Source organism: Balaenoptera musculus, chromosome 18, assembly GCF_009873245.2.
Source record: "Balaenoptera musculus isolate JJ_BM4_2016_0621 chromosome 18, mBalMus1.pri.v3, whole genome shotgun sequence".
Classification (NCBI taxonomy): domain Eukaryota; kingdom Metazoa; phylum Chordata; class Mammalia; order Artiodactyla; family Balaenopteridae; genus Balaenoptera; species Balaenoptera musculus.
In genome coordinates this window covers 25,378,188-25,393,109 of record NC_045802.1, presented here as the reverse complement: position 1 = coordinate 25,393,109, position 14,922 = coordinate 25,378,188, and the positions used below count along the sequence as shown (strand labels likewise).

Genomic DNA, 14,922 nt, shown 5'->3' with positions numbered 1-14,922 from the left:
AGGTTGCAAGAAATATAAAGCATGAGAGAGAGACAATCCAGGGTCACAGCTCTGCCCCTGCCCCTGTTTTCCTGAATTTCCCTAAGCCTCAGTTTCCTTCTTCGTAAAATGAGGATGTTAATAGTACAATGAGTAGTTAGTCAATAGTCTAGACATGGGAATCTTGGGAAAGTGATTTAAGTTCTCTGAGCCTCACTTTCCTTATCTGTAAATGAGGTTAAAAAATACCTATTTTACATGCACTGTTGTGAGGATTGAATGGAATAATGTATGAAATCACTAGCATACCTGGTACATAGTAATCAGTAAATGCTAGCTGCCGTTCTTATCATTATCATTATTGTTGTTATTAATGCAATTGCATTTTTAAAAAATTTATTTTTATTTTATTTATCTTTGGGTGAGCTGGGACTTCGTTGCTATGCACGGGCTTTCTCTAGTTGCGGCGAGTGGGCGCTACCCTTCGTTGCGGTGCAGGGGCTTCTCATTGTGGTGGCTTCTCTTGTTGCAGAGCACGGGCTCTAGGCGCGTGGGCTTCAGTAGTTGTGGCTCATGGGCTCTAGAGAGCAGGCTCAGTAGCTGTGGCACACGGGCTTAGTTGCTCCGCGGCATGTGGGATCTTCCCGGACCAGGGCTTCGAACCGTGTCCCCTGCATTGGCAGGCGGATTCTTAACAACTGCGCCACCAGGGAAGCCCTGCAATTGCATTTTTAAAGATACTTCTTGGATTGAAATCGTTTGCATCATTGGATGATTCAGTACACAAAGCAAGCGTCTGTCTAGAGAAACAAGACAAGCCACGCAAACCTGCTGGGCAATACTGCACTGGAAATCTGATTGCTTTTATTTCTTTGATAGGGAGATGGATTGGTGAAACAAATGGGTGCCATCTATTTTTCTTTCCTATAGTTAAAGTAAAATGAATCGTACAATTCCCACTATGTATGGGTGAATAACTTACCATTATTAACAAGACTAATTTTTCCAACTTGTCTTATGAAAGCACAGACACAATGGTGCCCCCAGCATTTCGGACTTTACCATTGAAGGTGAAGAGAAACTTATTATATGGTTGGAAAGATGACTGACTTCTGCTGGAGCATTTGATTAAAAAAAAACTGACATCGAGTCTATTGATAAGTAAGGTCCAGCCCAAGAGAGAGTGGAATAAAAAAAAAGAATGAGGCTTAAATATATATATATATATATATATATATATATATATTTATAGCTATAGAATCTCATTACCATTCAGTTCAAACATACTGCCTTGTTTTACTTGCTTTATGTAAAAACATAAGCATTGTTAATTGAGCATTACATTTTGGACACGAAAACGGAGGAGTGTGAACTTTTGAGGAGCACTAAAGAAGGAGAAGAAACAGGAAAACTCAAGGCAAGACATCCTTCCAATCCCAGCAGCACGGAGAATAGGACATTTGCTCCTTATTATTTAACCTTTTAAAAGTCACATGGAAAGGAAGCATCCAAGGATCTTTTGATTCCTTTTGGTTTTGGCTAAGAAAATGAAATTATTGAGAAAACCCAACCTTTTATAGAATATTGCCGTTGAAGGACTTTCAGTGGGTTAAATACTGTAAAGTCATTGTTTGTTGGCAATACAGAGTGGAGGAGAAAATAAAAATAATTATTGAAGAGGAGTTGATTGGGTGGGTTTGCACAGACTTGTATTCCAGTGTCAGGATGTGGCATCAAAGGCTTAGTTTGCTGGGGTCACTTTTGTTATCCTAGGTGACCAGGTGCTGTGTTAAGGCAAAAGCAAGGTACTCTTTCTGTCAGGTTTTTGGGAACAGACCACGCACCATAGTTTCTCAACCACCTTCCCTTAACCCTGACCTTTGTATAATGCAGGTCAAACTCGCTTCCTCTAATGACTTGTAAACCCATCAATGGTTGTAGATTTCCATGCACGGGCCTCGCTCTGGCTGCTTCTCTGAACTCTGATTACTTAGCAAGCGCAGGAAGGCCCGGGAATGCCAGAATTATCCAGTCATCACTCGGGGGCACTTTATAGACCTCTTCTTTTCTTCAGAATACTCTTTCTTCCTAGCTTATTTCAAATCCCAGGGTCATCGGGATGATAAAGGGCACTTCTTAAACACTGGACAACATGGTGGAGGTGAAAATCTGTTGTAAAATCTGAGGGATGTCCTTGGTATCCATGGCAACGAAAGACCGTCCAGCTGGTAGAGTTCTCTGAAGCCTGTCAGGATGGATGGGGAAAGAAAATTACCATTGCAGATCAGGGCTCCCCTTCCACCTCCTGCCCCTGCAAACCTCAGCATCCGAATGGTTTCTTAGGGAGGGAAGTTTTCACTCTTTAATACCTTGCCCCTGCCTGCAGTGGAACCCGCTGTCACTAGGCAACAGCTACAGGGAGAGGCACACTGAAAGCACTGAACCGAAAGAAAGGTCTTTTCAGTGACAAAATCAGCGAATTTGCAAAGAAAAAATTCTCTCCCTTTTATTACTGTAGTTTCCTGGTATTTTTATGTTCCCTGGACAGAACGGAGCCCTAGGGACCAATCTGGGACTAGCTCACCTGGATCCATTGAACGTGTTGACCTCACCCTGTACTTCTAACTGCTTTTCCTGCCTTAGAAAACAGGTCTTGAAAAATGTTGCCCAGCCAAACCCCAAGTGGTTCTTTCTCTCTTCCTCTCTCTCACACGCTCTCTCTCTCTCTCTCTCTTTTTTGCCCCACATCATACAATGTGAAATGTAATCTGACTTATGCAATTGCTGTTTTGATGACACTGAGGTTATACAGGCTTATGATAATTTTTTAAAATGTCAATTTATCATTTGGAACAAAGGGCCATTTTTGGAGGCAATATAAGTACAAGACACAGTTCTACCCAAAAGAACGCCTCCTTTCACTGTGCCAACAAAGTTTGGTTTTGGAATGACATTTAATAAAAGTCCACCATCCTGTGTAGTATCATACATTTGGCATGCCCAGTAGACCAGCTAATTCTGAAACATATCTCTTGCCAGTGGATGTTGGATCATTTCCCTAGGAAACCACAAGGGTATTATTGTGTTTTCTTAAGTATTCAAACAGGATCTGTTCACTAGAAAGACAAAATAGCTATTTCAGCTCAACCAATATTTGTTGAGCTTGCCGTTTGATTCATCCTGGGCTGGTCCTGAAGACAACCTGAGTGGAAAAGGCACGGTTTACGTCTGAGGACACGGAAGTCCTCGAAGAGGCTAACACATACAACTGAGAAAAATGCAAAGTCAGGTGTAATAAAGTGACTGTAATTACGTGATATTAAGTCTGTTCTTAGCCGTACTCTGCAATCCTGCAGCAAGGCGAAAGGAAGAGAAAAATATGTCAGCACTTTGGACACTAAAACATCTCCTAGTCGGTAGGACTCTGTACCACAGGGTGTGACAGGTAAAAGAGGTGGAGTAATAAGAGGGTATGTGGCCTTTTGTGTGGAGGCAGGATTTTTTTTTTTTTTTGAGGAGATATACTTTCAATTGCGTTTTCTGCTTCTTACAAGTACTTTAAGCAGAGAAAAACCGTGCGTCTTCCTGTTTATAATTCAAAAAGATAAATGTTAGTGTGTTTAAGAAATAAAAGTGTTTCCAGATCTCTCCTTTCAGATGATCCACAATGGTATTTATTATCTGACCATAAATTTCTCTACTGAATATTCAGCATATTCAGTGCATCATCTTACTATAATTACAGACATACATGAAGGAGAAATATAAGAAAGAAGATGATCTATCTATGTCTATAAATATGTAGACACACATATTAGGTATTATTTACATATATGTGTGTGCCTGTCTACATACAATGTAGAGACACAGACACCCAATCTCTGATGCTAGGAAAATAGTAGATGTTTGCTACTTTGAATATGATTTGAGCATGAACGGAATAGAACTGAGCTTAGCACCTTGATGTAAAAGGCAAAATGTATAAAGTACTGTTTAATTTATTGGTGGACAAATCAATTTGCTATTTATTTTATTGTTGGTTAGTTTAAATATAAACTGAAAAATAAATAACTTCAAGTATTATTGCTCATCCAGATATAAGCTAGAACGTCCCATCCCCTCACCTAGACTCTCAGCTGCTTGAGGGCAGCAACTCTGGTTTCTGTTTCTCCTCCATTCCCACCCTCCCCCCGCCACTGCCCCTCAGGATGGGAAGCCCATGAAATGGCATGTGTCAGGTACTCAAGTATCTCCATCCCTGCCCCCCTGCTGCATCCTGGGATGACACTTACCTGGCTGCTTGATCACCTAAAGATCCAATAAAAATGGCAAAAGCATTTACTTGAGGGTTGCTTGTCAGGATCTGGGCGAACTTGGCAGGATGTATTCCATAGCGTGACAGGTTGGCATCGCTTAAGACAATGACAAAGTACTCGTCAGCTTCTTCTTTGACGATTTCCTTGATGGTGTGTTCTGTCCCCTCTAATGTATGGTCCCCACTCATGCAGAACTGAGCGTGGGCGTGCATCGTCTGGGGGGAAGAGACATCGTACAAAGGCCATGAATGAGAAGCTCCTTTTTTTTAACAAACGTGATGATTTTTCTATTGACAATGAGAAAGCACAAATACTCTGAGTGAGTTCTATTTAATTTGCACCTTAGTGTGACAACAAGACACAGTGATACTTGAATGTGGTTAAGACTTTCATTAAAAACAGGAAATGTTCCAAAACTATCCCATTTGGCACTGATTTTTAAGGCTCAAGCTGCCATTTAAAGCGAGAAAATGTAAGAAAATATGAAACTTGGTATCACACTGGAGAATGGAGACGACACAGAAGAAAAATAAGGAATGGGTTGAGTTTCCAATAAACAAAATTACAACACTATGCATTGTACTTACATCAATAGCAAGGGAGGAAATTTACTTTAGAATCATGGTGAGTGTGTTTCTATTGTAGATCTAAGTATGTGAAACTGAATTTATTGTTAGAAAATACTACGAAATACATAAAATTTGGGTTAGAGAGTACTCTAGAAGGAGTCATTCTTTTCCTTCTGAAATATAGGGGGCTGAATAGAATCCCGATACAATCCTGAGTACCCTAAAAATATGTAGGGAACAAAGTTTAAATTTTGTATGGTATAAAAAAGGAATTTAGGCATGATAAGTGCTTTCTCAGTTTAATGCTTAAATGTTTGTGAAACAGAAAGTCTTTTTCTTTCCTGTAACGGCTGCTTCTTCAGTGAATCTTTTTAGTGACCAGAAGATACTTTACTGAATCTGGTGGAAGTTTTCATGATATAGAGGTAACTGAATGTACTTACCTTGAGAATTTCTAGTCTTTGCTTATTGTCCTTGGGGATTTTGTTAATTGGAACTAGAGCAATGTTGTAGCCATCTCCAGAGTGTCCAGCGATGTCATACTATATGCAAGAGAATCAGAGAGTTAGAAGCCTCTGTCCACTAAAGAACTGTCATTAGACCTATAAGCCTCCAACTCTTTGGTTTGTTATTGCCCAGAATTGCTCAACATATGGCCATGGAGAAAAGCAGAGAGATGGATGTGTGTTTATCAACAAGGCAAAACAATTCCAGGCTCCTTCACTTCTGGTCCGTCCTTGTGTGATCTCTGCTTTCCAGCAGGAGGTAGAAAGTATGATGAGGGTTTCAGGGGCTACCAAGAATTCCATTCTTAACTTTTAGGGGAGAGTTTAAAAAAATTACACACACACACACACACACACACACACACATACACACACAGAGTAGTAGGCAGAATTCTAAGGTGGTCTCCAAGATTCCTGCCCCCTGGTATACACAGCCTATACAATCCTCTCCCCTTAAGTGTGGGCAGGACCTGTGAATATGATATCACTCATGACTATGTTATGTAACATTCTGCGGATGTAATTAAGGTTGCTAATCAGTTGGCTCTGAGTTGATCAAAACAGATTATCTGGGTACGCCTAATTTAATCACATGAGCCCTTAAAAAGTAGAGTTTTTTCTGGCTATTAGTAGAAGGGAAAGACAGGGAGATTTGAAGTGTGGGGGGGATTTGACATGTGGGAGTTATCTGTGGCTGAGATGGTGGGGACCACAGAGCAAGACCCCAAGCATCACATCTAGGAACAACCCTGCCTGAGGGCCAGTACAGAAACAGGGACCTCAGTTCTACAACTGCAAAGAACCAAATTCTGCCAACGATCTGAATGGGCTTGGAAGGAGATTCCTCCCCAGAGCCTTCAGGTGAGAGCCCAGCCTGGCTGACATCCTGATTTCAGCCTTATGAGATCCTAAGCGGAGAACTCAGCTGAGCCTGCCCGGACTTCTGAACTACAGAACTATGACTTAATAAGCAGGTATTGCTTTAAGAAGCTATGTTTATGGTAATTTGTTACACAGCAATAGAAAACTAATACACATACTTTTTCCCTGAACACAAAAGTGAAACAGTCACTGCAGAAATTATAGAAAAACACAACAAAAGAAAGTAAAAATTATCCATGATCCCATTACTCAAAGATAACCTCTGTTAATGTTTCCTTGTATAAGTTCCTAAGCTTGAATTTCCTTTCAATATATGTGTAAGGGGTTGCACATTCACACACATGCATGTCTGCATCAACATTATTTTTAACTAATGGATAATATTGACCATGTGATTTTATAATTTGCTTTTCTATTTAATGGTGCATAACATAGATTTTTCAGTTTAGGAAATACCTTTTAAATTCCCTCTCTCACAATACACAAGAGAAAGTCCTGTCTGTTGAGAAAAGGCTGGAGCTGAGGGAAAGGTGCAGCATTTTTACAGAATCTGGAAAGAAGTTTGGGATCTGAGGCAACTATAATTGGGGCAAGGTGATTCTCTCCAATCATGGGGTTTGCCCCCAAATTCCCTATTGTCCCCCCATCTCCCTCTAAGAATTTTTGTGATGCTGATATAAAGATTGGAATAGACCTTAGGGTATCTGAGCAACTGGGGGATCTGCAAAGAAAATTCTGGGTATGGGTCTGGGGCAAAATATTTTAGGGATTACTTGGAGTGTTACAGGTCAAAATGCTTAAGAATTACTACTGTCTATTCACTATCTGACCATCAATCAACAGCTGTCTTTTGAACACCTACCATGAGCAAAACACTACTTAAGGTGTTGAGGGCAATGCAATGATTCCCTTTCACGTCATTCTTTTTTAACTGGTGAGGTTTGTTTGTTTGTTTGTTTGTTTATTTATTTATTTATTTATTTATGGCTGTGTTGGGTCTTCGTTTCTGTGCGAGGGCTTTCTCTAGTTGCGGCAAGCGGGGGCCACTCTTCATCACGGTTCGCGGGCCTCTCACTATCACGGCCTCTCTTGTTGCGGAGCACAGGCTCCAGACGCGCAGGCTCAGTAATTGTGGCTCACGGGCCCAGGTGCTCCGCGGCATGTGGGATCTTCCCAGACCAGGGCTCGAACCTGTGTTCCCTGCATTGGCAGGCAGATTCTCAACCACTGCGCCACCAGGGAAGCCCACTGGTGAGGTTTTTGAAGGGAAGGCTGTATCTTATTCATCTTAACGCATTTTAGTATCTATGAGTGGGTCTGGTCTGTTAATTGCTGAAATATTTTGAGAGAGTTTGCAGTCAAGTTGGGGCATTAAGAAGCTTTCCTTTCCCATGTGGGCTACATTCTTTTACAAATAAGCTCTTTGGAAGCTGGAATGTATCTTTTTTCTCCCAGCACTCATGTGATAAATGGTGGTTAGCCCAAGCTAGCTGAAAAAAAAACCAACCCATAACATAACTGAAACCGTTGTATGAAAAATGAAAAGTAGAAAAATTTCTGCTGAAATAATTTTTATGCAAAAATAAGAAGTCAGAAGGCAGTCGGGTTACTTGGGGAAGATGAGTTCCATTCTAGACACGCTGGAATCGTGCGTTCAGGGAGATATCAGAGAAGAAACTTATTTCTTGTCGTCTGAAACTTGGCTGTCATCCCCAGGAGGGAGAGGTGCAGCTGTCAAGGGCAAATGCATAGAGAGAGAAGAGCAAAGGACCCCCTCAACCGAGCCTTGGGGAGTATCCTTGTTGGGGTGGAAGAAAGACACAGGGCAGAGGGAAGAAGAGCAATGGCAGATGCAGGTAACCGGGATGGCCCTGGAAATCAGTGTGTAGGGTTTCGGAAGCAGCTGTACAACTGTGCTGACTTACGCTAACCATAACCATCAAGGAGAATGGTGACTCATGACTTCTGGGCATCAGAATCAATGGTGACCTTTGTGGGGATAATTTCAGTGAAAGGTTTGTGGTATAAGAAAGAGAAATAGAACAGCAGCTAGATGGGTATTGGGGGAGAGGTGACTGCGTTTTATAGGCAGCAGAGCGGAGGCAGTGGGGAAAGAGATCAGGGTCACAGTCAGAGGGTCAAGTTGGAGAGGGAGGGAGGACACTTCTTTTTCTGAGACTAAAAGGAAGGCAGTGAGAATGAGAGTGGACAGAGACAAGTGTATAACTGAAGAAGTAAGTGGACAAATGAAGGCCCGTATAGGATGTCTAAATATTTGAAAGCTAAAATCAGGCTGTACAAATTGTTAAATAAAATATGTTCTGTCCTCCAACTTTGATAAACATACATTATAATGACTTGGAGAGCCAGGGTCAAATTTCGAATACTTGGATTCTCGAAGCTCTGTGCTAGAACATGGCTGTGTGGGTAGTCCTGGCCCCTGGCTTGCAGCCCACGCCCTTCTCTTTCTGTAGCTGGCTCTGTCCCCCACCACGAGGTGCCTCACATGTACGTGTGTGGACACCCAGTCCTCATGTCCACGTGCCGTCACATCCTTCAGTCATCCTCAGCTCTGGGTGCTCACACAATTGGCCAGTCTGCCCCAGAAAGATGGACCTAAGATAGAGGCCCAACGAGCAGATGTGGGGTGACCTGAGCAGGATAGTTGGGGATCCCAGGAACTGGGAACATGATCTAGAAAAAAAGCTCTAAGTGGGCTTGTCCCCTTGGCCCCATAGATTCCTCCCCTGATGGTAGGCGCATGGCCAGAGAAGAGCCAGAGTGGGGCCTTGGGCAGGGGCCAGGGACATTATTCTATGCCTGGTTTTAGGGTGTTTTTTTTTAAATACAAAAGAATTGTGAGGGAAATTTACCAATACATTAAAAAAGCTCGGCAGTGAATGCTTTCCAGGGATGTAACAAATTCCATATATGAAAAGAAACTCTATGTACAGTTTGCTGTCAACGTAGTGAAAAGGTAGCAAAGCTTGAAACCTAAAGGCGGCACAGCTCTGGACGATGGATTACTATAGGGGAGTGCTGGCTTCAGTATATGCCTGACCAAGGTCACTACGGGCTCAGTGCAAGGACTGGCACGGATGTGGAGAAAACCTGCACGATTCCTCCACGGAAACATGTGCCAGGCCCTGTCCAGACTGATTTGACAATAGTCACGGCAGGAACGTTTTAAGCCAAGAATAAAGTTCTCCTGAGAAGGTGCCAGGCAGGCTGCTTTCATTAGGGGGCTGGTGAAGTAATCTGTTAAACGGGAATCTTACACATAAGGGGGTAAGATCAGTTCCTTGAAATATATATATATATACATATTAGACTTTTTCTTTCCCTTTAACTGATGGTTAACGTTCTTACTAACCAGATGACCATGGGTGACACTATATAAATAAATATTTGACCATGTGGTCTGCTTACAGGGTTGACATAACTGGTTACTGCAAGGAAAAATGCTGCTAGTTAATTATTAAACAAATAGCAGTCAAATGAATTGTTGGATGCCCTTTATCAAAAACAGACTGATTGAACACTCCAGAAATATTTTAGTCACAAACCCATCTACCATTTGATTGATCTATCTATCATCTACCATTTAATTATCTGCCCAGGAGAAAAAAAGCATCTTATACTTTTTCAGGCAAATGAGATAGGTGAGTTGCAGACCTTCCTTTCTTCCTCCCTCCTTTCTTCCTTCCTTTTTTTTCCTCCTTTTTTTCCTTCCTTTATTTGCAGTAAGGAAAGTGCAATTTGCAGAAGGATCTGCCTTTGTCTGGGCCTAGTTAGTATTGCAAAGGCTGAGAAGACACACCTAAAGGACAGGATGGGGCTTATAAAATGGTTTGCAGGCTCTGGTTCTCATCTTCCAGATGGGCTTGGGGATTCTTCTGTGCCCAAAGTAAATAAACTGCTTGAGAGGAATTCAAAGTACATCCAAATGTGGAGCATTCCCTGGTGTTACTGTAGATCATTTTAAGCTTCCATGAAAAACAATCCTTCTATGTCATAATTATCTAGTATCTGCTCTCCAAGGATCCCAACACATTTTACAGAGAGCTAATCCTCAAAATTTCCTGGGTTAAAGGAAAAAGGATATGAACTATACTTATTAGTAGTTAGTATTTCTAACGTCTGCTTCTGCCATTCACCCAGTCTGCTTCCTGCCGTGACCACTGTCAAATCAGACCTGATAGGGTCTCAAGCTTGCTTCTAGGCAGGAATCATAGGGGTCACTAAACAAGAACCTAACTGTTGTTATCAACCACCTGACATTTAGATCATAACTTTTTCTGGGTAGCTCCAAATTTTTATGATCATGATTTCTGCACTTTTCAGAGCATCCCTTAAATCTCCGTGGAGTCTTGCATTTAACATCCAACATAAACATTAAACCACAGCAGTAAAGAAAAGCCTCAACTAGAGAGGACCAATTTTAATACTTTTTTTGATTTAGAAATTTGTTTAAATGCCCTTTTGCTATATTTTCTTTTGAAAATCTCATTTGTTTAGAGAAAGGTATGAAAAATGAAAACAAATGCTGAGTTTCAGTGCAAGACACAAAGATTTATCATCAGATTAGGATGATTTATAATACTTAGATGGCAAAGAAAGCTTTGCTTCAAACAAAGAGCTCCTAGCATTTTTATGAATAAGATTTGTGTTTAAATTTTTACTGGGAAGGATAATCATTTGCTAACTTTAGGAGAAGTTATGTTTTATTACTTATCTATATTTTAAGTAAGTAAGAGAATCATTTGAGGCTATTTCAGAAGCCTGATGATGTGTGAAATTCGAATCTCCTTCTAGACCTACAAACACACCATTCTCAGGTGGCACTGCTGACAGCCGGCAGCAAAGGATTAGAAGGTAAACATAATTTAAAAGGTCAAGAGATGTGCCAACAGAACTCTAGGGTATAGTCAATAATCTACGGTACTAGTTCGCTAACCTTTCTTCTTATGGAAGTTAATGTAAAGAGAACAATGTTCTGAAGGTCAAAGATTCTAGACTCAGCTCTGACTTTAACAAGGTTTCGACCTCAGGCAAGTCACCTAACCCCTCCAAATCTTGTTTCTACCTTATAAATAATGCTGGTTTAGATGACCTCTAACATTGTATGCTTGTAAATCACTTAACCTCTCTGACACGTAGGGATAATCTCTGTTTCACCTAACCTCACAGGGTCATTGAAAGGATTGGACAATACATTTCATGGGTATAATGTCAACATTCATACCATCCCTTATGGTTTACAAAGTGCTTCTGTATATCTCATTTCGTTCTGATTCTCTCCACACCTTTGGGGTGGGTGTTATTAACATCATTTCCCAAATTAAAAAATCGATGCTCGGAGATTAACAGACTTTCTTAAGGTCAGAGATCTAGTGCTGGCAGAGGTGGAATTCAAACCCAGATGCTCTGACTCTAAGTCCAATGCTTTTACTATAGAGAAATAACCATTCCCTAACTACTCCCCTGCCCCTCTGCCCTCTCCCAATCTCTACTTAGGCTTTTTGAATAGTTGGATTGGCCAATACTTCCACATCTACAACTGAGTCAATTCTGAACTCGTGTTTAACTCTGAATGGATTCAGAGAAGTCTGTACACCCTTCTTTGGTCCTACCTTCAAGCAGCAATAAGAATTTATTCAGGGAATTCCCTGGTGGTCCAGTGGTTGGGACTCAGAGCTTTCACTGCCATGGGCCTGGGTTCAATCCCTGGTCAGGGAACTAAGATCTCACAAGCCATGCGGCACGGCCAAAAAAAAATAAATTAAAAAATTTATTCAAAGCCTGAGCCTGATAAGATGATTGATTTCCATTTCTGAACATTTGAAACATGCCTGAGATATTGGGGAAAGGTGAATTACAGATGCTGAACTACATTTTTGATAGAAGGAATTTTTCCCAGCAGGTGCTGGTTTGTGAGTCACATCTTTCCACATCTTTCCGACCAAGATATCTTTGAGAAAAGTATGTCTAGTATACCTCTTTTGGATGATGGAGTGCTAAGGGGAGGAGAAGACAGAATACTTTATGTAAATGGTCTATTTACTCCTAAATTACAGCTTTGTAAATATACTGATTGGGCAGAAATAAGATGGCTGCAAGAACAAGGGATAAAACATGAACAAAGGAAAGGCCCTGAAATGGGAGTCAGACATTCTGGCTGTTTACAGTTTAGCTGTGTGACCTTGGGATCTGCATCTTGATTTCCTCATCCTAAAACAAAGAGGTTGGTGAAAATAATTTCCAAGATCATTTCTGCTCCCAAGGCTCTATGAAAATTCAACAGGCACATCCAAGAAATGGAACGAAAAAGTCTGCTTCACTTAATTGTAGGAACACCTGTGCCTTGTTTTCTTCTGTCAAGGGAGTGAATCATCCAAATCTAAGTGAGGATTGATGAAGGCTTTTCCAAAAACAAAGCCCCCAGGGTCTGTAAGAAATAACAATCCAGTATTGGTCCTAGAATAGCAGTTTTCTAACTCTAAATTTTTTTTAAGCTCTTTCTCCAAAGGAAATATTGCACAAAAGTCCAGATTGTGAAATGTCATGCAATATCAATATAAGTGGAATTATTTTGGTTGAATTGGGGATGTAGGGGGAAGGGGTAAAAAGTGCTGCCCACACACCTCTGCCCTCCAACATCTTTCAAGAGATCCTTTTACTCTGTTGGAGGAATTCCCTGGTGGTCCAGTGGTTAGGACTCGGCGCTTTCACTGCCGAGGGCCGGGGTTCAATCCCTGGTTGGGGAACTAAGATCCCGCAAGCCACACAGCCGAAAAAAAAGAAAAAAAAAAAAATTCTGTTAGGAAACCATGACCTTAGAAGTGGTTTATATGTCTCCATAGAAATAATACATTTGAAGTTTTTTTTCAAAGTCCAATTTCTCAATAACTCAATAAATCTATTTTCCAGTGTCACTATTTGAATGCTCAGTGAAGAAACACCTAACTTTTGGTGTTATTAAATACTCTGAAGAAAAAAAAATAAGGCATTAAGAGCTTTTGCACAAGAGGTCTACTTTAAGGTTACAGTGAAAACATTCCCAGGGGCTTGGAGACATCAAGAGGAACAAACTGGAATGAAGGTAAAGGAAAAAAATGCTTCCTGACTTAAATGACATGGTTCCCGTAACCGTTATCGTTCCACTTTTCATACCAGTGTTTAAGTGCTATGTGACCATCAAAAATTCTGCAGATCATAAGATTAGAGGACTTTATGCTGATTATTAGCAAATAATGTTGCTCCTGTCTTAAGCCTACTGTAAATGCTGTTCTTGAGAATAATTGAATTCAGTGGGTAGAACAATTATGAGAAACTTAAAAAACTCCAGATGCCTTTGAAATGTGTTCTGCCATTGAATTACCCTTCCTTCTCAGGCATTCTTGCTCAAGGGTCCTTTCCTTCTCAGTAATTCTTGCTCATGGGTCATGCTAAGGTGGAATAAAAGTGGAGGCTGCCTCCAAATGAGCCTCCTGGACTTGGACTCCAATGTCCCAGAGCCCAGGAGCTGAGCCCAAGCCAAAGAGAACACAAAGCAGATGCCAAGAGAGAGGCTGCGGGGAAGAGTCCAGATCTGCAGGCCAGGCCAGTGGCTTCTGACTGTTTCAAAGCAAATACAGACTAGACAGCTTTACAACGGAGGGATCACTACAGGAAGACAACATGAAGAACTTTCTGGAACTGGGGAGTGGGGAGTCTCAGCATACACTGCTGAATTCCTAACATGTGACACCCCATGTGATGCCATCCTGGGCTATGGAATATACATTTTTCACTAGGAGCTCCTAAAACTGTCATTTGCTCATGCTTCATTTTATATTTGCTGAGTAAATGACGTATTTTCATTAGTTACTCCTTGTCCTTACACTTCCTTCAAAAATGAGAAAATTGAAGTACAGAGAGATGAAACGAGTTGGATAAGATCGTATAGTGTAAAGACACAGAACAGAGTGAACGGTACTCTGTCACTTGATGTGTATGCATCACATGTCTCTGAGAAGACACCAAGAAAGTCTATCAACAGTGGTCACCAGCAGGGAGGGTAACTGGGAACTGAGAGGGGGAAGCGGGGGCTGACTCTTCACTCTGACTCCTTTTGTGCCTTTTACACTTTGCATTATGTGTACCCATTACTTATACCTCAAAATACTTCATTATAAACAGGAAAAGTTCTCGCAGAATGCAAGTAGGTTCCATCCCACCACCTGCTCACCCTATACAAAGGAGGCCTGGCAAGCCCCAGCAGAGCCTAGATAGCCTGTGGCCACTCAAAATCTTAGTTATGTTGGCAGGGATGGTGGGAAGACTTTACAAAGTCTCCAGGGTAGCTGCTGTGAGGGAAAGCCTGTTAGGAGTTCTGGAAATATAGAGACAAGGTAAATGGCACCATGAGAAAACAGCTAGACAAATCCAGGATGAGGGATATTCTACAAGGCAAATGATCTAGACCCTCAAGAGAGTGACCATCATGAAAAGTAGAATGGTAGTGGTAGGAAAGGCGGCTGCTACAGGTTAAAAGAGGCTAACAAGACATTGTAACCAAAAATAAGGTGAGGACTTTGACTGGATCCCAGATTGTAGGGGGAAAAGTAATAGACACTATTGGGATGGTTTATATTCTATAGCCCAGGATGGCAACCATTGGAATAGTCG

The 14,922-nt window shown here is 41.3% G+C and overlaps 1 protein-coding gene across 4 annotated transcripts in view; it reads right to left on the bottom strand.

Moving 5' to 3' along the window:
• Nucleotides 1-1,882: 1,882 nt before the first annotated feature.
• Nucleotides 1,883-14,922, bottom strand: part of VWA8 (von Willebrand factor A domain containing 8) — a 370,485-nt gene continuing 357,445 nt past the window's right edge. For all 4 annotated transcript variants that reach the window (XM_036831946.1, XM_036831947.1, XM_036831948.1 and 1 more), the window contains 3 exons: nucleotides 5,308-5,406; nucleotides 4,272-4,510; nucleotides 1,883-2,224 (listed from right to left, as the gene is read on the bottom strand). In XM_036831946.1, the coding sequence (XP_036687841.1) occupies nucleotides 2,116-2,224; nucleotides 4,272-4,510; nucleotides 5,308-5,406 (447 nt within the window). In that variant the 3' untranslated portion in view covers nucleotides 1,883-2,115. The remainder of the gene's footprint in view (nucleotides 2,225-4,271; nucleotides 4,511-5,307; nucleotides 5,407-14,922) is intronic.